We start from the raw sequence: 23,361 nt of genomic DNA, 5'->3' as shown, positions 1-23,361 counted from the left end.
ACATTTATCCTTTGCAATTGGTATAGAAAAATTGCACGTTGCAAATCTATCGTCTTATAGATTCAGTAGTGTAACTACTCCCTTACGTGTAACTGATACGATCGATTGAATTATTTTGTAGTTGCACTGCTGAACGTATTTACGCTAATTATACGCGGTACCGAGGAGAAGTTATCTGACCGCGTGATGCGTCAACGTTTCTCCAACGACTTGTCGAAATTACAGAACGTCGAGTGCGCAAGTTTTTGTGGATAAAAATTGGTAGAGCGTGCGGAGAACCTAAAAGGGACGTAGTTCGATTGAAATTAACATTTCCACGGCACGAACTGCGATGGCATTATTCGATTACGTGGTGTATTATTTCTGTGTTCCGTAGAGTTAGTTATCGACGGCCATACGTGATAACGATCAACGAAAGAAAGAAATTCTCAGACCAACTGATAAGAAACTGAAGGAACATCGAAAGGTCTATTGGCATACCTAGAATCTATGTGAACAGAAAAAAGTGAAACAAGTTAGTATCTAATTGAGAGAAACACATCGACGACTACGTTTTAACAGTTTATCCTGCTTTGGTGTGCTTTGAAAACGTGATCGCTGGTGCACTGTATACACGTGACGCACACACGAATCGTGATCGAGAACCTCCATTTACAGAAATTCGTATCGCTGCCTAAGTTTCGGTGCCCTGCGTGTTCTCTGTGTTCTAAAAGAAAAGCACATTCATTCATTCGTTATTGATAAGCGAGCATTCCAGGACCGCAGTGATGTGCGAAAGGAGCACTGCCAGTCGAAGGATAAGATCCGATTCGACGATGCAATCGTTAGACCGGCGCGTTTCCCGACGAAAAAGCACTTGGACGACACGTTATTGCATTCGATGGAGCCAATTTTTCACTCTACGCGGTCTTATATTATCTTTTTCTTTGATCGATGTCTTCACTGTCCTTTAATCTTCGTGATATCCTCAATCCTCTCATTTATCAACACTCGTCTCTCATTTCAGCTCGTAATTACTTATCTATAGCAAGCTCTATCTTTTTATTCATTTTTTTTTTTTTTACTCGACGATTGCTGTGTAATTCACTGGATGGAATTCATTTGCAAAGTTCTTATCGATCTTTCTTTTTGTTAAACAACGTTAGAAAGGATAGAAGCCAATATAACGTAAAAAGATCGTGTTATGATGAGAGGATTAGTGTTCTCAATGACTCTATCGTCTTCGGCTCATCGAACTTCCAATGTTTGTACACTGCTATTTACAAATTACCACGATTACTTACAAATGTGTGTTGCAATCAATTACACACACGTGTTACATCGTACGTAGCAACGAACGTTCGACGATAGCTTTCATAAGAATCGTTAATTCGCGGAGAAATAAAAATCCGAAGAGTTACAAGTTCGATGAATCGAGGATACGCAATTGTTAAAGGATTATTGAATTCGAATAGCGTGGACGAGTAAAGGGGAAAGCGAACATCAAGGGAAATTAATGTCGTTTCTTTCGGGCTCCGCAGATCGTCGGTTCACTCGCGAACTAAATGAAGGAAAAAAAAAAGAAAAAAAAATCAATCGCGTAGATTTTATCTGCCGAGAGGCGGTATGAACGGTAAAACTCTCGGAAAGAATTTGTCGGGAAAACACGCGACCAAGTAGAGTTAAAGTCGAAAGTTGCGCAAACCTTTATTCGGAACCTCTATACCTCACAGTATCAAATTATTCTTCTATATCACGATATTTCTCTTATGTTTCGTTATCTTACTATATTTTGCACGTAACTAGAAGACATTTAAAAAAAAAAAACAATATTCAAAATATTTTATATAAACTGTATACATATGTATATATATGTTTATTGGTCTACATGAAGTAACAGATTGCAAAATCGTGCACTTTTTATCTGAAGATTTTTACGGTAACTTTATCAGCACTGGTAGGTATAGATGCGTTTGTATAAAGAAGAACTCTGTATTGTAGTAGCATTTCTGTTAATTTTGTATGTATCGTACCGAGCAAGGTTGACCATTCTTTCCGTGAACGTACATGTTTCGTACAATTTTGTATTAAAAATATGTAAGCGGAGAAACCGTTTTTACGGAGAAAGTTAAGAACGAAGAAAATAAATGGTGACCAAGCTCCGTATTCTAACATACGCGATATTGTTTCAATGTGTTGTCACCGAGTAAATATTATAATTTCCGCAAACGAGGCTATTCGAAACATTGGCGAGAAAGATTCGTAAAGGAATGAAATATCCCATCGAAATTTAAGCCACATACAAAACTGTTGAGGGGAATATTTACTCGTTTTGTGTTCGTGCCAGACCTGATTTCGAGATTCTAGCAGCAATTTCGCTGACACGGATAAGAAGGTAGACACAACTTTACGGGATACCGGATCAATTTGTCACCGGTATCCCGTAAAAAAGAAAAGAAGAAGGAAAAATCAAGCAGACACACATAGATAAAAAGCTGCACATCGAGCGGATTTGGTCTCTTTTCTTTTCTTTCCTTTCGGCGCTCGACGTGCTTTCTTTTCTCACGAAAGACCAAATAGAAAAAAGAAAGAAAAAAAAATAAAAAGAAAAGGAAAAATGGAAAAATTGTTTCACACTAGGCGTGCTTGGGTACATCGTGTCATTCTGCCATTGTAGACGTATCGTTGCAAATTTATTACTTTACTAGGGCACGGCGGTGTGAAGAGACAAACTTGTGCCGTGGCTATTCGACACCAACGAGATTACATCGATTCCAAACAAGAACGATATCATTGGATGCACATTCGTTCAAATAGATATTACATCGAGGAAAAAGCAGCGGTTATACTTGATGCATACATGTATGGTAGATAGTAAATGAATAGAAAAAAAAAAGATAAAAAATAAGTCTTGAGATAAGAGGAACGGTGAGTGTGCTCGATATAAATATACAACACCTTTGTTTTTTTTTTTTTTAAATGCTTTCACACACACACACGGGTAACTTTTATATTTGGAGAATATGCGTCAGTCTTGTACAACGCTTTGTATGTTAACACAATGGCAGTTGTTTTTGCGAAAACGATACTTTACACTAACATTAACTTACGGTATTGGTTTATGTTTTATAACTTATTTACATACACATATATGCATATACACATACAGGGTTTCCTTTTTAACACGTTACATATTATCTGTATTGAGTGAATAACATATAGTGATAATAAATATTTAGAAAATATTTTTTCCATAGTGAATTTCTAAATGACTACTAAAATGTTTCAAATGGAATTATATATTTGATTTTTGTCATTATATTGTTGAACATATTAAAATGAACATATTAAAATTTCGTAAACATAAAATGTACGTATTTTTATTTAAAACTAACAAAGTTGATAAACATAGAACGTTGCTTGAAAATAATTACTAGAGCAGTAGTTCATGAAAATCAATTAAACTAAAGCTATTAATTGGATTCTGCAAAAGAACGAAATATTGCTTGAACATGTATTAAAAAAAATGTAGTCTTTCAAGTTTAGCATATATAAATTATACTATCGTATATTAATGTGTTTAATCCTCATTGATTTTATTAGACCGGGGATAAAGTGAGAAATGTTTTCAACGTGCTGTGTTTGTACGTATATACACTGTTCAAAAATAAACTGAGCGAAAAAGACAAGTATTATTACTTCCAGTATCATAAACTAGATTACTTTGCGAATAGAAGTATCATTTTCAGTTTGATGAAAAGAAAGTATACAATTTCATTAAAAAAAAAAAAAAAAAACAAAGCTACGTTAGCTTCGTAACGCGATGGAAAATGATATTTTCAAAATGTTCATTATCGTCAAACATTGTCCAATCGACACAGATAAATTTCAATTTGTAACTTCTTTCTGTTACATTGATTTCTTGCAAAAGGTTGGAAAAAAATCGTTCGAAATATTAGTATGAACACTCTGTAGGTATACATACATATATTATTTGTTATATGTAAAACAGTATCTTTTTTATTGAAATTAACTGACAAAGTATCTGTGAAAAGACTCTTCGTAACAGTAAACAGAACAGCGAATGGGACGATATATGTCTTGAAAGTATAAGATATACATATCATCCTTGGGTCTGATTAAAATCAGACTCTACTACTAGTTTGCATCCAATGTGACCGCACTGACGTTCTGATAGTCGTGCCTTTAGTAGCCATGTGCGGATACTAAAAATTTACGAACGATTCTATCCTTACAGACGGGCTCGAATTTCCTTTTTATCGGATTTAACATAGGTGTTAAGGCTATATATTTAACTTTTTTCTACGTTAGATACATTGTTTAATTAATGGAATAATTAAATATTAGTTAACAACGAGTACAGACGCATATCATAACGAAAGCGTCATAAACAAACTTTTACGTAGCAATCGATCAACTTCAATTTATAGCAAACAATTAATTTGTATTTGTCAATTTATATCGAGGTATAAATTTAGAATTTGAAAATTATTAAAAAGAAAAATTATACGAATAGGTATACAATCTGATTGTATAAGATTTACCATTTGCTTCTAAACAAACTATCAATTTTCATTACCTTTATATTCGAGACACATTAGAAAATATATTGGAAAATGTAGGAAATACAAGTATGAAATTCTAAAATCATCAAAGAAGAAGAATTTTCTAAACAGATGTGTACAATGATTTTATTATCTTTTTTGCGTTTTTTACTTACTCTATCAGCTGCTTATTTTTGAAAGAAATGTTATTACGATTATATCACACTCGGCGACGCTATGGTTTCAGTAAACTACGAAACTCATTTCAAACGCAAATTGCTATCAGAGAGCGATAGGAAGCGAAGAGATTGTGCAAATAAACAGAAACTCATATCCGTTGAGAATAATCGTTAAACACGAAACACATTGTAGATATCTCGAAATGATCATTTGGATTAGGTATATTACGTTCATATGGTTAAGTTTATCTTATTATTTTTGAATTAATATATCGCATATTTATGCAGGGTGTCGCGTTATGTTATCATTCCAACGCAAGTGATAAAATCTTTAATTCGAGAAAACTGTCGCGAAAAACTTGTGGAGTATTTAAAGGCGCAAAAGTGCGCACAGAGTTCGTAATACACAAAAATATAAAAATAGAATATGTAAATAAACTACTTAAAATTTGATTTAAAAACAGAGATAAACTACTTAAATTTCATTTCTTTAGAAATTTTCATAGTAAAATCCTCTACATAAATACAATTTGCTTGTTCAATTCGAAGTGAAGAACGAAATAATACAAGTGCTACATGTTCTGAAACATTTCTTCGAACAAAATGTAATTCCACAGATAATTGCGAAACGTGGGAAGATTTATAATGGAGCACGCTGTATTTTCTCCGCGTGAAACGCAACTCGCGAATAAGATTAAAAATTACAAATTCTAAATAAAGAATGATCAAAGAATTCCCCGCTCCACTCGAAACAGGAAACTAGACAAAATCGGTTGAAAGCTGTCATAAAATTACACGTCTAAAGTATTTCGAACATTTTCCCAATACAAAATATATTCGAGGGATAATTACGCTGGAAATCTATAGACAGACTTGGCTCCTCCAGATTAACGTAGGGATCAAATTCCATAAAAAAAAATTATCCCCAACTTTGCTTACTCCGTTCAAAACGTAACACCAACGATTCACAAAGAACATGACTGTCAACGAACATGCGTGACACCGTTTTGCTAAGATCCAACGAAAATCGAGCCCAGTCCGATCGCGGTAACATGAAACGCCCGTGCAAGCCTAGTCTGCAGGCGCGCGCGCGCGCACACACACACACGCGCACAAAATAAAAGGAAACACATAGGAAAATCATACATCATAACGAGGACTGTATAAAAGGTGTGACGACGTGACTTACGCTAGGTGTGGTATTGCCTTGGTTCACGTGCTGGGCTGGTACATCGTCGTGAAAGTAATCGTCGTTCTGAGTTCCGGGTACGCTCTGAGCAAAGTCCAGGAGACGACGGTTCGGGCTGTCCGGTGTGGTCGGCAGATCGTTAGGCAAATTTGGGAAGCAGGACGAGGCGCTGCGCCGATGTCGCGAGAGACTGTAATGCTCATAGTTACGATAACAGCCTGGCCCGGTCTGGGCAGGACCGCGTCCGCACGCGGATTCTCCCTCGGTGCTGTTACCATCCACGCCGGACATATTGTGACCTGGAAACAGGTTCCGCGTCCGTTCTGTCTTTCACAATGCCGTAATCGGTAATCAACCTTGACGCAAGAATAGGCGAGGATTCGCTCCAACTTTTGCACTCGTCCTCGACAACGTACTCCAATAGAGAAAAAGAGAGAAAGAAAGAGAAAAGAAGGGAGAGAAGAGGACAGATAGACAGATAGATATGTATAGAAGGTGTGGAAGAAAAGAGGCATGCAGCGATATTTTTTCGATGAACGACGCTTTTTTTGCTTTAACAAGTAGGCTTGGCTCGATTGTATACGAATAATGGGAATTAAATGTTTCGGCTTGGTCCGGCGTGGTAGGCTGGTCGTTAGGTGGATCAGGAGCATAGCAGGACAAGTATATGGCAAATCATAGATACCAGCGTATTAGCGAGCTTTGCGTAGCACGATTACGAAGAGAATTTTGTCCCAGTTGCAATTTATGTACAGCATATTTTCTCTGATTGACGTGATTCCTTACGCCGAACGTTTAGGTATTCGTTGATGAGATATGCATTTGACGCGACTTTGAAAGCAAAAGTAAGACGATTCTTGGCGTGATCTTGTACTTTGATACTCTTTTGTGATCGGTACGTCTTGTTTATACGTTGATTTCAATAGAATGAATTTTGAAAGCAAATGTAAGACGATCGTTGGATACTTTTCGATACTCAATTATCAAAATTCGAGTTTCTGTTCTTTCGGGGAAAGTATTACAACGTCTTGATCGATTATTGTGATTAGCTTTCACGATCGAATGGTACATTAATACTACATGTGACGTGTGGTAATTTTTTTTTTTTTTTTTGCTTATTACAAGTAATGAACTAGAACGTGAGCAGCTTTTCATTTTCATTCACTTTAATTTCATTTTTGTTTGTTATATTAGCTATAGTGCTTATACGTTTCGTTCAGAAGGATATGATTCTCATCTGAAAAACTGAATTCTGATAATTGGTGAAAATGATCGGTCACTTCGAATAATTTACAAAATTTTCATATTATACCATATGTATAATTTACGAACAAAAGATTGATCTTCGTCTTAATCGATTCCTCGCCCGAGATCTCTTTCTAAAAATCATCTTAATTTTGATTCAAAGATTTAACTGCAATTTAAAAAGATCTTTACTTTAAATGTTCAAATGTACCATTTTGAGAATATTTTGTACATAAATGTGTTCCATGGTATCATCAGTGTTCTGATGTATTTATTCCCAATCGTATCTAAGATCAATATTATTTCATGAATATAAACCAATTTTAATTACAGAAAGAACAAATAATTAAATAAATATATATATATACACTTGTATTTTTTGTTGATATCAAACAAACATACTTGCTAAAAATAAAATTCTTATCAACGTTCGAAATATAAATCATCGACAAAGGTAATATCGATATAAACGATATCAATAAATTTTAATAGTGTTTGCTCACCATCCACGCCGGACATCTAACGATTTGGCAAGAGGCTCGATGTCCAGTTCGTGCGTTTTCTCGCACCTTGATAAGTTTATCAATTATGGCGCAGGTGCGATAACAAAAAAAGATGACTGATCGTGCTTAGTGTGTCAGGTGTTAGTTATCATTAGAACTCCGAATACGGTCATTTTAATACCTATTTTCATATTCTTTTTTTTTCCACGGAATATTGATGTTCAATAGGTTTGTTAAAATATTGCAGATACAAAGATTTTGTAACTGCACTTCTTAGGAAATTCTGCAAGATAATATGATAAAAATAATAAAAAATAATATTATGTAATTGTAAGATGTAATTGTGCAAACGAAATGATATATATTTTTGAAATTCTGAGTTTGCATGAAATACGATAATATAAAAATAAATTATTTCCTTTACGTAGGGTGTCCCAGGCTTTTTCCACGAAACTGTGCCAATATATTTTATGAATATAAATAAGTTCATATACAAAGGCTGCGAAAAATATTGCTACACCGGTCTATTTATCACAGCATATACGTACTAGTTAATTATGTCCAAGTATATTAAATTTCGCATCGTTTGGTGGTACCTTCGCACGACTGTAGAAGTTTTATGCTGCGAAAATGAAATATATACAATCTCATAAAAAATTCGTTTTCGATAGCGAATACATTTTGTAGCCACCGTAAATACTCCAATAAAAAGTTATAACAAAAATACGAGATATAACTTCTCATTCGATGGAATATCAATGAACAGATCGATGTTGTACACATTTCCATTAACTCCATTTTAAAAGATTTTCCGTTCTCATAAATACAGGGTTGAGATCTGCGAGAAATTGAATATACTATATTATAAATTTCTCGTTAATTTCCTAGGCTCGTATAAATGTTTCATTAGAGACTTATATAAAAAATATAGGTAACGAGAAATTTATTTCGTATTCGATATAACGGTTCAACGAAGATTGAACCTTCGACCCTCAAGATCGCTCGAGATCTCATCACATCATCCCATCGGACCTTCACTCCTGGAGAAGAAAGTTCTCTCAACAAGAATTGATACTTATCAGAAATTACAACAAGGCAGAGGTTTTTAATCTTTTCATAAATGCATACCATCAGCAATAAAATTTCAGTATCACCAAGAAAAGAATATCTCGCATGATTACTTTCGATGACGATGAAATTTGTATACTGTACGTTGTACAAATACAGTGGAGTCTCGGTTATTCGAATCTCGTTTAACCAAAGTTCCGTATTATCCGAGGTGCTTTAAAACTTTACAGTAACTTCGTCTTTTTCGAAATTTTAACACGAAGAGCTTTTAAGAGCACGAATTTAATATTTCTTAATTAATTAATCCTAGATACATGTACAACATAACGCTATGAAAATGTTTTCTATGTATCTTATCATACGAGCTGCGAACACTAATAGACTTTTCCGTATTATCCGAGTTTTCGATTACCCGAGGTAGACCCTGTCCACGTCACATCGGATAATCGAGATTCTATAATTCACGTAACCCTCTCACGTACTACCAGTGGTACGTGTACCATTCATCGAAATTAAAGAGAAGCTGTGGGAAATTTTTAATGTAATAAATTCAATTTCTAATAGACGTGAATCCTGTATTTAAGTCTGGTAAATATTTTAAAATAGAACTGTCGAAAAATCAATATTCTCTACTTCGTTGTACATTTTAAATTTAAAGATACGAAAATCCACGTGAGATGCAAAAATATATAGAATATAGAGTATTCGTTACAATATTCAGTGGATAAAACTAATTTCCGCTTAAATTCCATCTGTTTAATAGCGTTGATAAAAATATTAATTTGTATAAGTATCCACAATCAAGCATTTCTGATCTTATATTTAGAGGATATTTTTTTTTTTTCTTATTTCTACTCACAGAATATTCTCGCACCAGTCTTATGAAAAAACTTGTGATCACCCTATATATTCGATCAATTCAATGATAGATCATAAGATCACCCTTCATCGTGATTCGATATTCGTTCGCAAAGTATAGAATTTTAAATAAAATACACGCGTCGATCGTATCAATCGGAAATATTCCGTGTAAAACGACTGATTGTTCGTTCCTTGTAATTTCATAATACAGTTCGATATTTCGATACGAGATAATTAATCGCTTATACAAGGGATAAAACCAATTAACACGAGCTCAATTCAACGAGACAGTATTTATTTCGTTGAAATTATGAAAACACTGTGTTTGATGAAAACGATCGCCGTCGGTGTTCTACGTGGATAGGATGATATCTCTCAGGGTTTTAGTGTTAATATAATTGATTAACCTTTCTGGGTGAAGAAGAAGCGAAGTCCTGATTCAGTCCGGCGTGGTAGGCTGCTTTCTTATCTATACGTAGGCCGTATATCGAGAAAGTAGCGGAAGCGAAACCAAAAATATATCGATAAAATAGCTCGTTACCATCCACGTCGGACATGTCGTGAGCTTAGGTAGGTGCAATTAGTTTGTCGGCATCGACCTTGGCATAGAGTCGGTGATGTTCGAATCTCGGGCAAGTGTGCCGGATAGTCGTTCCAAATGCGAGTGAGAGATCATTAGTTTGGAAGTTAAGTTTCGGTCTGTCCGGCGTGGTAGGTTGATCGTTAGGTTGACTGAGGAAGCAGCAGGAAAACGAGGCACCGCAACGACGCCACGAGGGACCGTAATGCTCATAGCTAGGATAACAGCCTGACCTGGTCTGGGCAGGGCTGCGTCCGTACACGGATTCCCCCTCCTTGCTGTTACCATCCACGCCGGACATATCGTGACCTGAAAACAGCCTCGGTATCCATTATGTTTTTCATTATGCCATCAATTCATCAACCTTGACGCAGGATTAGTGGGCTCATTTTCCAACATCTGTATGAGAATCGAGATTACACGAAACGCTAGTAGTCGAGATATGTGAATCGGATGGAATACGATTTAAGATGATTGTGTTTGCCATGTCGGCGTTCTTAGGAATCTACCAAGCAAAATCGATAGAGCAAAGGATTCCCAACCTGTAGGTCGCGACCTCCAACGAGTCGTTAAGTTTCCTTCGTGGGTCGCTACGGTTATTTTCACTTGCAACTATTTTTCTGCAAAAATTTATTTATTTATGATTCGCGGTGTTTTCTTTATTTTAACGGGGTGTTTTATCAGTGATCATAACGCTACTTCTTAAAATCGATGGGAAGAAGAGACTTAAGGTCTTCATGCGGATATTCGGAACATGTTAAGAGAGTATTCTACTGCATATTTTCGCTTAGAGAATCGATCTTTTTGTGTTCCTAAGCGTAAAGTAGTCTTGACTTAAGTTACGCGCAAAGGAAAAAGTAGACCAACGTGTATACGGGACTTTGTATGTGGAATTTTGTATATCTAGTGAAAGTTGAAACTGTTGAGATTTTTTTAATTACTGACTTTTTTGCTACTAGCTTCGATATAGACAAACTCATGTCGATCAAGAATTTTTTTGGTTTTTTTAATGTACAGGGATCAGCATAATGACCAGAATCATGAAGCTATGAAAAGATCGTTTTTTAAACGAATACGTTTGAGGATATACAGTGCTGTTAATTTTGATTATTTCTCTTTAAAAATGTTTTCAAATGTCGCTGAAACATGGACAAGTATATGTACAAGGTAATTATATCGGTAAGACTATTTAATGATTTTTTCTAAAAATACTAAAGAAAGTCTGTAAACCGTGTCTTACAGTAGAATATCTCCTTAAAGGTCCGCCCTATTATACGCATAATCTACTGCTCAGAAGTACGTGAACACTTGCTTATTTCTGACCTACATTACTATGATCGTGAGTTAAAGTGTCAAACATTATCAGACAATTTCGTTATATAAAAAGTTCACTATTCTCAATTTGTCTCGCCGTCAAGTTACAAATACGATAAAGTACAGGCTACATACATAGAGAAACTATCGTGATCAATTCCAGTAATAATATTAAAGATCAATTAACATTTCGACAAATCGCGTACTTAATTTTAATATACCGTTAATGAGGTTTTAAATAAACAATTTAAATTTCATGTAATACATTGCAACATTTGAGCATTCCTAGATAATTCTTTTAGGATATTCGCTGTTGTTAATTCGCAACCTGGTGCCTTCTTTACTAATAAACTCCATGAGAGTCTGTCCTAATTACAAATAAATTAATTAAAATGAAATATGATATACACATGTTGATTTCACAAGTACATAATAAGTATACTATCGATCGTTAGTTTGTCGTTAATTCATATATTTTAGTAGCATTGGTATACCGTTAATAAAAATCGATCAAAGTGTCCACATATTTAAGACCAGAAGGTTTATCAAACACTCTGTGTTATTCTAATTCTACGCTATGGCAAGACCATAATTTCTTTTTTTTTTTTTCAATTTCGACCACGGTAGACCTTGACTCGCTCCCTGAAAATAACATTATTAACAGTATAAATACATTGATTCTAATGAGAAGGGGTCGCGACTCGCAAGAGGTTGGGAAACACTGCGATAGAGAATGAAAATAACACGATCGATGAATGACAATAGTTTTGTTCTGTGTCCTCCCATGATTCATGAATATTTATGAATATGGTGCAGTTTACATTTAATGAGAAAGTCAATAAAAAGGGTGGTCAGTGTTTCTCTAGCAGTGTGGTCTCTCTTTACCTTGCTCCTGCGCCAGAACTGATAAATTCATCATTCTTGCGTCAGGGTTGATAAATTGTTAACGTTTCGTTACGATAAAACTTGCGATTTTCCATTTTTCGGGTATCGCACACGTGCGTTAGTATTAGTATATTTATGATCGGAGTAAAACGAATGAGAAGAACACCGTTAATGGGCGTAGAGAGTGATAAGGTCCCGCTCAGTATCACTCTGGAGTACGATCGCGCCTTGTTAACTGGAATAATGTTGACATCGCTATTTTCCATTCTAAACGGCACTGAACTGTTTCTAATTGGTTTCCTTTTCGTTAAATCCCTGGACATATTTGAGATTCGTCGCAATAAAAGTTAGCGAAAGATACAAGGAATTCCAGTTAAGCAGGTGAAACTTTTGAGATCTACGTGTGCGCAACGAAGTTATGCGACGATGTACAAAGAATATTAGGGAACAACGAAAAAAAAAAAAAACGAAAACCTTCAGTAGCACGAGAGAAAACGATCCGGTTAGACCGTTAATTGGCAAACAGCAAGCCGTAGTCGTAGCCAAGTTTTCCCGACTATAGCGCGAAAACGTTGATCTCGTGATGGTGAAGCACATATACTCGAGATATGATACGTTTCAACGATATACCAATCTTCAATGTTTCAATCTGTCGACCTTCCGGTAAAAAATTATATCTTATATACTTATTGTATTATATTGTATATATTGTATATATCTTATCTTATACATTAATAATTTGTATCATTATATAAGGTTTGATGCACTGAAAGCACAACCGGAAGAGAATGATTTCGTATGAAAAAGAGGTCGAAAAAATAGAACAAAATTTGTCTACACGATATTTCGTTCTCGAGAAATAATTAAGTATAAATATTTGCCTAGTACGTTTGCTCAACTATCTACCTTTTCATATGTGTTTTCTTGAACCCAATCATTTCAGGCCTTAATTAGTAAATTCTGATAATTGTTTGTAGAAAAAACAAAGTTGTCTGAGGGAAAAACCATCCTTCTTTCGTTAATATTATTTTTAAAAGCTATGGCTAATGAAAGAGGATTTTCCTATTATTTAATTGGCGATTCATCGAAATACATTCAAAAGTACCTAGAAAAGTAGTAGATAAATTCATAAAAGCAGAAAGATAAAACTAACAAATTAACTAACATGCTATACTAAAAAACCTCATCAAAAGTATGGATATAAATCAAAAAGTGCATATAAAATTACCAATAAACATAGTGGAAACATCGGAAACGTAGTAGTAGAAATTTCTTAGCAATGAAAATATTTCGACTTCCATTTCAGGTTGTTATATTTATTAGACATAACTAAAATAGTATTTTTGCGATAATATTTATCATCCCCATTAAACCACCATAATGTTGTATGTCCAAAAGCTTACTTGTACACCACAAATACGCTGCATAAGGTACGTTTATGCTAAAATTCATCGCCTTAAGTTTATACGAGCATCGTTTCAATCGAGTACCGAGCACCAATATAAAACATTAATAAAATACCATTTTCGCAATCGATCATCGTCAACTACTCCTATAAAGTAAATTTATTCTAGTGTTCTTTGCCTTAAAATATATACGAGTACCATATCGAGCGAGTACATATATTTATAAAACGTCAACAGAGTAGCATTTCTGCAATCAATCATCCTCATTCGTATCATCTTATTCTGATTTATTATTAAATATATTATACCTATTCCCTGCAATTTACTTGTGCACCAACTATTACTATCAAGAAAATTTACTCTAGTTATTCTAATTTTCTTTATTCCGATTTCTTTATTCTTTACCGTTAGATCGTATCATTCGATTCTCAGAAGATCGGTGTATTTTCAGAGCGTATCATATAACCCGAGTAGTAAGTGTGTATATCCTCCTCGTGGTCCGTCGCTTACCAGTATCGACGATGACATCGATGAGATCCATGCTTTTGGCGAAGGCATCCCTCAGGTTGATGTGATGGAACGAAACGATGCTGCCCTCCCTCTTTGCCCTTTCAAGAGCCTCTCGCCTCTTGAGGGCTTTCTCCCGTCTCATCTGGTTCTTGTAGAACTCGGCGAAATTGTTAACGATAATGGGAATGGGCAACGCGATTACCAGGACACCACATATACAACACACACTGCCGATCACCTTGCCGAGCGGGGTCGTGGGGTAGATGTCGCCGTATCCGACGGTGGTCATCGTGATGCCCGCCCACCAAAAGGTTTCTGGAATGCTTATGAATTTGGTCCCGGGCTCCTCCTTCTCAGCGAAGTAGGCAAGACTCGAGAATATAAGGACGCCCATCGCCAGGAAGAGCATCAGCAGGCCCAGCTCCTTGTACGAGTTACGCAAGGTGAAGCCAAGGCTCTGCAGCCCGGTCGAGTGGCGGGCCAGCTTCAGGATCCTCAGGATCCGCATTATACGAAAGATTTGCACTACCCTGCGCACGTCCTGGAACTGGTCGGTCGCGTTCTTGTTCGTCTCGACCAGGAACAGAGATACGTAGTACGGCAGTATTGCCAACAGGTCGATCACATTTAGACCACCCTTGAAGAACTTCCACTTGTCCGGCGAGGCACTGAACCTAAGCATGTACTCGAGGGTAAACCATGTGATGCACACAGCCTCCACCATGGCGAGCTGCGGATTGTCTTGAAAGTTCCCCTTCTCATCATTCACTTGCATACTAGGAATGGTGTTGAGAGTTAGTGCGATCGTCGAAAGCACAATAAAGAGTATTGATATCACAGCTATCACCTGGAAAACCGACGGATCAACCGGTCAAATACCGACATCGTCAGATCGCTTCATCTCCTACTATTCTTGCTGCGATTAAACTAAAATTACCGCACCTTTTCTAGAACTTTCCGTCGACTGGCTATCGTATATATTTCTTTCTTTTCTTTTTTTCTACAATTGAACGTTTCTGTTTCGTGTGATTTATTATATTTTCCATGTGTAATTTGAACGCAACGTAGTGGAATGACAAAATTCAAAATAGTAACAGTTCCTATATCGTTATCGTAACAGGAAATAGCCAATGAAGCAGACTTCGGTAGACGAACGTGAAGAACGGAAGAAGAAAAACTCCGTGTAGTCCGTGATTGCGTTACCGTGTTTACCATATTTATGATACTTTTTCTTTTTTCTTATTATCGCACGAAAGTCGACAAAAAGCTGGATCAGAAATAAGAATTCCAACCGTCAACCGGAAATACGTATCTCTTCACAACGTCCAGACTCGGATATAACATGGAAATACTTCTCAACATGTGAGTTATCGGTGAAATACGAAGAAAAATATAATAGTTTTATTTATAGCCTGCTTTTTTTTATAAGCAACAACAACTACCAAAAAACAGAGAAAATACCAAAAGCTCTCACTGCACGAAAGCGTTCAAAAATATGTACCAAATTATACACCAAATACAATAACAACATATTCGATCACTGACAAAATAGAAGGAAAGCGTAAGTAGTCTGTTTACATGTACGAAAAAATGTACAATACGAAGCAAGCAACAATTTGCGTACGTAAAGAAGCTTATTTTTCCAAATACAATGTTACCCTCGTATAGAACAACGACCGACGTGCCGTTACGATAAGAAGCGGGTTTTTATCGTTCGAATCTTCGATTCAACGCCACCGTTACTTCAATAACGAGATTTTTAAAAGAGACAGTAGTGCAAAAAGGGCCCCATTGTAGACGACTGTACGACCAAGGATAAAAAAGAATACGCTCGAAACGTTTGTCGTGGATCCTCCAAACGACTTCGAAACGATGCGTCGAGAAAATAAGGAAAAAAAGGATGGGGGAGGATGTAATGTGGACTGCTATAACGTTCTAAAGCATTTCCTGCGAAACTGAGGACTCGAATGAACCCAGTGAACAGAATCGCCGAAAACTGCCATAGAAACGTATAGATACCCAGATGTTTGCACCAAGGAGTATCTTCGTCGTTTGAAGGCAGTCTGCCCGACGTCGCTCGACTTATACAAGTTGTATTTTGTACATTGTTCGGCATGCGTATTTAACACATGTTTCATTTACTCCCTTCAAAACCCCGCTCCCTTTGGTCCACACCCTCAACCAAGCCTCGAAAACGAAAAAAAAAAAAAAAATAAAAATAAAAGAAGAAGAGGAAGAGTAGATAAAATAAATGCCCGACCAACCGAAGCTAGTTCTCTCGTGTCCTATAATAACCTGCCACGCTAGTGCAATCGCTACAAAGCGAAATCAATTCGTTGCTTCGGGGAAATGTAGCAAAAATTACCGCGAGTCTGTTTAACTGAAATAAATATAGGCGCTCGCTTCGCATATTTATACTACGGGTAACACAAACTCGTACACTCGGAAGTAAAGCTTTACCATCGCGTTGTAAAGGATCGAACTTTTAATCAATTAACCCCTTGCGATCTCTACTTTCGTTTGCTTTTAACGTATAAAATCTGCTGGATCACGAGGCTCGGTGGAAATATTTGAATCAAAAATATGAAAGTATAAACAGTCGAATCGCGAACAATCTTCAAAAGTAATTTACCGGGTATAAAGCAATTTTTGGAATAAATTATTCAACCTAACTCAGATCGCAAAAGATTAATCTTGTTATTGTTTTGTTATTACTTTATGAATATGTTACCTGGTATTATCTTGAAAATGGTAAAAAAAATAAATGTGAAACTACGTTAGCGTAATTTGAAGAATCTATCGTCGTTTCTGTTTAGTAAAATGTCCGAAGTTGTTTGGCTTCCGAGTGTGTAAGACTTTGGTGCTAGTCGATAAAGCGAAAGGTGAAGAAGAAAAGGAAGTTACGAAAGGGTTGTTGTCACATCCGCAGCTTCTCATGCAATCAGCTGCGATGCTTTCCGCGAATACACCGATGAACTTCTGTTAGTCGTGAAGGAATTGGCGTACTCGTGAGTTTAGTCAAAAAGGTACGTAAAGAAATGAAAATAATCGACGAAGCTTGCGTTGGTGCAAGCTTGTGCGGAACACTCCTTGTGCAAGATATCGAAACTCTTTGCAGAAAGCTGTGTTATGCGATCTTTTTACAATATCGTTAAATGGATTAAGTATAGGGAAAAAAGGAAGAAAGAGAAAACTCGTAAAGTTGGAAGAAAGAGAAAGCTTACGGCATACATTTGTTGCAAAACTAATGTAATCTTGTAAAGATTTAAGAGAACTGATGCGCGTAAAAAAGCGGTCGATGAGAGATAATAAGCAATCTTTATGTTCTTCTAAGACCAATTATAGGTGGATCGTTGCCGAATTACTCACAGCTTTTGCTTACTCTCGCAATCGTGCTACGAAAATAATTCGTTCGAGATGACTATTGAACGCACTGACAAGTTTATAAAAAGAAATATTTAAACCGTACGATGAAATACTTTTACACGGCCGTCCATAAATATTTGGACATCTTGTACAATTTAATTAAAAGATTATTTCGTTATAGTTGTTGAAGTTTCAGTGCAAAATCATCTCTTTGCTGATAACATTTTACTTTTTGACACAACATTTATTTTTTAATAAATTTAAATGAAAACAGCGTGTCTTCCTTTAAAACTTCATGTTTATATATAATAAATAATTGACACTTCTATGCGACTAGAAATGTATATTTCAATCACTCTAAAACATCTAATATTAAATAGTCACTTAAAGTCGTTAAATTCATGTGTCTACATAGGATCAATCTTCGTCTAAGTTCAGTTATTACTCTTTTATTTATACTAATTAACATTATCCAGTTTTTTCATTAATATCTATCAGCTGTATATGGTTGTTAAATATCATAGGCTAATACTGGATCAACGAATTTTTTTTAAAATATATTTTATAAATTTGTACAATATGAACGTGCCCAAATATTTGCAAACGGTACCCGGCTTTCAGTCAAACTTTGTCGATGTTTTACATATCTAATAAAATGAGAAAAATACTATAGTCAAACAAGTAACTATTAAACGTCGACTAATACGTAGCGTTAATATTTCATCGCTGTCATTTCTGCATTCACAGAAACAGTGAAACGACTACTTAACCACTGGTTATGTCGTGGATCTATTCCAGTTTGATATTAGAATAACCATAAGTCTATTAGTTATTTAACAGAATTTAGTCCTAATCACAATTCCTTTAATATTTTTACAGTATTTTAATGAAGATTCGTACGTTTATTAATTTTACGATTTTTCATTTATATACAAATTTTTCTTGCTTACACCAACAAAACATATAATGACAAAGTTTGAACTTCGAAATGAAAAATTTCAGCATAATCTTTTACAAATGTTTTAACATCTTTCTCCCTAGAGTATAGACGTTATCTCAAATTTTGAATACGCTAGATCGTAATCATCAACATTGGTATGTTGTAGAAATTATTATCATGCACGTGTTGCGGAGTATGTATTTTGTTTTCCAATTTTGGTAGACCCATACTGGTTAACATTTTAAAGCGCGCGTCATTTTCTAGAAGCAAAGCGGGGACAGATAGAAACTATCAATACTCGATGATACAATTTTTTCTTTTCTTCGAGTTGTACTTCGCTAAAAATACTTAAGCTCAAGTATATATATATATATATATAAATATATATATAAATGAAGCAATAAACTGTAGCGGTTCGGCGCAAACCATCGCTCGACATGTTATTTTCTTCGAAAAAATAAATAACTGACACTGCACAATTATGTTAAAACAGATAAACTTACGTTTCTTTGAGAAGAGACTGAAGTCTTTGATTGTTGTCTTTGATACTTAATATGCACTCGTGTTATATAAATTAAAGTAATCTTACGTTACGTTCAAACCTTATAAGTGAGGCTGTTTAAAAAATAGAAATCTGTTATTGTAAAAATTGGGTTCCACAGCTTATAATATTAGTCAAAATATTATTTAATTTGATAAATATTAAGTAATAATATTATTTATAACTGATTCTTATTTCGCCAGGAAGCACAACCTTAATGAAGTAATTACCGAGTAGTTATTCTTGAATGCTATTTGATTTTATCTGCCTTGCATGCAGAAAATGACCTTCGACTTTACGCGTTAACTAGTACGTGCCCTTTGGATGTTTGTAAAATCAGATCTATGCGAATCTTTTAAAATTCTGCTGAAACCTTTTACTCTTTCAATAATTCTATTTCAAATCTTTTAAGTTTCGTTTAAAAATATACAAAATTAACATATATCAATATTGCAATTATCATTGCCGAAATTAAATACATAAATACAGGAAACATCCGTACCTATATCGACTGTCTAATGAATAATCAATAGAACTAAAATAGTAGATACGCCTTAATCGACGAAAATAATTATCAAACATCATACCAACATGTTTCACAAATGTATCAACTTAACAACTTTACTTACTCACACTGTGTTCTATTTTTTCAAATTTTCATTTATAATACATAAAGAGGAAAAAGACAAAGTATACTTTAGTATATTTCCCATTAAGCGATAGAGGGTAAAAATTGCAAAGATTATAAAGTGAGATAAGGCATTAACCTGCCCCTGTCTCCTATTCAGATATAAAGTCATTTTGACTTATAAGTGTATCGATATATTACGAATAAATAAATAATATCATTAAACAAATCTACGTAAATGAAATACGATTCAACGAAGCTAATAAAATTTCAAAATTCGCATAGACCCGAATACAATGAAATCTCCATATAATCATGTATTTCTTAGTCGATTCATAACACGACCGTTACATCGTAAATAAACGACTTCGACAGAACAGATGATCGCATCATCTCGTCCTCGAATAAATTTCTTCCGCGCGAGACTTGCCTTATACTCGTGTGATTACTCAGTCACGTACAACGTACGTAGGAACTTTTTGAATAGGGAGATTGCACTGTATTATTCAAACGCAAAGGATTCGATATGGACAAAGAAACTAAGAGTTGTGAGAAGACCCAATGTCTAACGTTGCCGATGACTATAACCATACACTTTCAGAAGTAGCTACAGTTATTGACCAACGGTCCCTTACGTGGTTTAAATATAGTGGAAAATCAATAGTTTCTGTAATATTGACGCATCGAGGAAAAATGTTTGGACGTACGGTAAGGAGTTCTCCAGGGAGTGACTCCTCCGCGGGACTTCTTCGACGAAGAGCGTTTCCGTTTCTTTCCATTAAAGCGGTTAACGTGACGTGCTGGGTACCGATAAGTCGGATAAAAGCAATGAAAATTATCATCGTGTCACATCGAACGTCCACATCTATGTAGCTACATGTGAATAGGATAACAGAGAGACACGAAAAATGATGTTACAGGATATAGGTATATATATACATATATGTATTATATATATGTATGGTACGTTCGTGTGAATAGAGAAAATCTTTGGTGACAATCTGGAGTCGGTGATAGGATAAAAGGTGCTATTTCAGTACCCCGCATAATACTGTTTCATCTTGGAGCAACAGTGTGTGCAATGTGTATTGTTTGTGGTGTATATGGCAAGTATTAATATGAGACAACATATTTGTAAAAAAAATTATGTCGCCTAAGTACCTCACAGATTCTCTTGCACAGTTGTTACACGTTATAGTTAGCTTGATAGTACTACGAATTCAACGTGTACACGAAAAGAAATATCTACACTATGGTCTACGTGGTAATCCGTTTGTGATCTATCTAAAGATTAATTCAGTGTGCGCGCTAGCATGTTATATACTCTTTTGCTAATCCTACATCGTCTATGTATAACGTACACGTGCTTTTGTAACGAACATTGGTATTAATTCTAATTGATTCTCTTTCTACGGTTATGTACGAATATATTTCTTTTCGAGCAACGTCAGATTCGTTACGTTAATGCTGGTCCATTCCATTTACGCTGGATGATTATGCATTTACATTAGCGACAATTACGTTCTTTTTCTTTTTATGGTAAATATATAAATATATATACATATATTATATACGGTATATATATGTATATATATATATTTCAATAAGCACATATCGAATTGAATTCGCTGGTAGCGAAATTACTATTGACATCTCACAGGGAGCGGTGTCGAGAAAGAATCTACGTGATACCTGGTAATCGCGTATTATGCACTCCCATTATCATCGAAGGGTCAAACATGATGATTCGTTTAAAAGTTTCATTTTAAAAGACGACAAATTTTTAGACTAAGAAGTAAAATATGCTAGATTATACAACAAATGAGATTAGTAATGATGCTGTTAACACCACCTAGAAATAAAATACACATTACATACATCGACACAACGACTGTTGAAAAAATTCGATTAATCTCCTCTATATTGGATATTAATTAAAACTCTGTTCTATTTTACATTTCAACCTTATATACGTATGTCTACGACTTATGTACGTATACATATGTGTGTATATACATTTCTATGTACATATGTATTATATATACACATATATACATACACATACACTTTACTGCAATCACGTAAAACGTTATTAATATAGATAGCATAATTATAGTATATCGATATGGGAAGGTTCGTCTAATCGATACCTGGTAATTAATGAGTAATGATAATGCTCGATCAACGCACGTGATTTCGATCTGGCTTTGCTAGGGAAAAGCAAAATCGATTTTCCAATTTTTTATATTAGTATATTAGCAAGTGAAATCGATTAACTAATAGTTAGCGATAAAGATTTATCAGTAATCTGTAAATATATACAAGTGTACTGTGTACAGCTTGAAACGGCATGAAATTATTGTTAATAAAGAACACAACATGCAAAGATTTCTATTTCTATTAGCTGATGTTTATTGATAATTTTATAGAAGAGGAGAAATGATTTACAAAGTGATCATTAGTTGTTTTCATTCGTACTACGTTTAACGTATCGTCGAAAGGACTAAGAAGGAAAAGTCCGTAACTTCCAGTCGTCCATTTTTATACAACTTTTAGAATATGTATTAGGCATTTTCCTTTTTACAAGTCATGATATTCAAAAGTTTTCGTGTTATGCGTTTTTGAAGTTGTTTACGTAACTTAGAGGTAAGTCAATGTTATTACAACATTGAGATTCCTATGGTTTGTAAAGTAAAAGCACGCGTTTAAATATATCTGCTCCGTACATATTTTCTCGTTCATCTTACACAGCGATACAGTTACCGAGCATTAAATTCATTCACTGGTGTAAGACAGTTATGAAAAAAATAAGTAGATTAGTTAATTATTCGTTAACTCTATAATATTTCGAAGAAGTATTCTCTTCGTTTCTCGAGGTAATTGATAACGTTGTATTAAAAAAATGAAAATTACGATAGTGTTTTATATTCTGAAATTTACCTAAATTGCTTATAATATATCTCATATTATAAAATTAATTTTTTTATTTACTATTAGCACCAACCACAAAAAATTATATTTAGTTATATTTTGCCTATCATAGAACGAACTATGACCGTTTTCATAATGCTACGACAACTACGAGAACTTTAAAAATAAATAAGTCAAAAACTTTTGAGTATCTGTCTCTATATGACGTGGAATAAGCTAACTACATATCTAAGAATTGCAAAAAATCGGTGACTCAAAATCGGGGCTCTGTTTCTGCAAGAAGTCAAACGGAACAACCATCGTCAGTCATTATATCATTATAGCTAGAGCCAGAATCCAAATCCGATCTTGTTGATTTACTATTTTAGTTGTAATTCTCTACAGCGATATCGGGTACAAAATCACATACGTCGCAAACGTTCTCACTACTCTTTCGTCTATATGAGAGCTACATCGAATCGATGCTCTACTATCAACTTAATAATACCTTTCTTCAAATTATGGCTCCAGCACAAACTGTAAACGTGGAGACAGTGTAAGTAAATTAGTGAACAAAATGTAAGACTATTCTCACATAATAACAAAGTATCATAACAAATTAATCGATTTTCCAATGTTAATCGAAATAAAAATCGATTTAATTGCTCAAACTGTTTGGCAATTTTTATTTT

At 34.9% G+C, this 23,361-nt stretch overlaps 1 protein-coding gene across 9 annotated transcripts in view; it reads right to left on the bottom strand.

The window, feature by feature from the left end:
- The window catches only part of LOC126866290 (potassium voltage-gated channel protein Shab), a 69,965-nt gene that overhangs the window by 33,153 nt on the left and 13,451 nt on the right, over nt 1-23,361 (bottom strand). For all 9 annotated transcript variants that reach the window (XM_050619678.1, XM_050619680.1, XM_050619687.1 and 6 more), the window contains 2 exons: nt 14,285-15,131; nt 5,913-6,211 (listed from right to left, as the gene is read on the bottom strand). In XM_050619678.1, the coding sequence (XP_050475635.1) occupies nt 5,913-6,211; nt 14,285-15,131 (1,146 nt within the window). The remainder of the gene's footprint in view (nt 1-5,912; nt 6,212-14,284; nt 15,132-23,361) is intronic.

The sequence above is a fragment of the Bombus huntii genome, chromosome 6 (assembly GCF_024542735.1).
Source record: "Bombus huntii isolate Logan2020A chromosome 6, iyBomHunt1.1, whole genome shotgun sequence".
In the NCBI taxonomy this organism is placed as follows: Eukaryota; Metazoa; Arthropoda; class Insecta; order Hymenoptera; family Apidae; genus Bombus; species Bombus huntii.
This window is presented reverse-complemented; position numbering and strand designations above follow the sequence as displayed.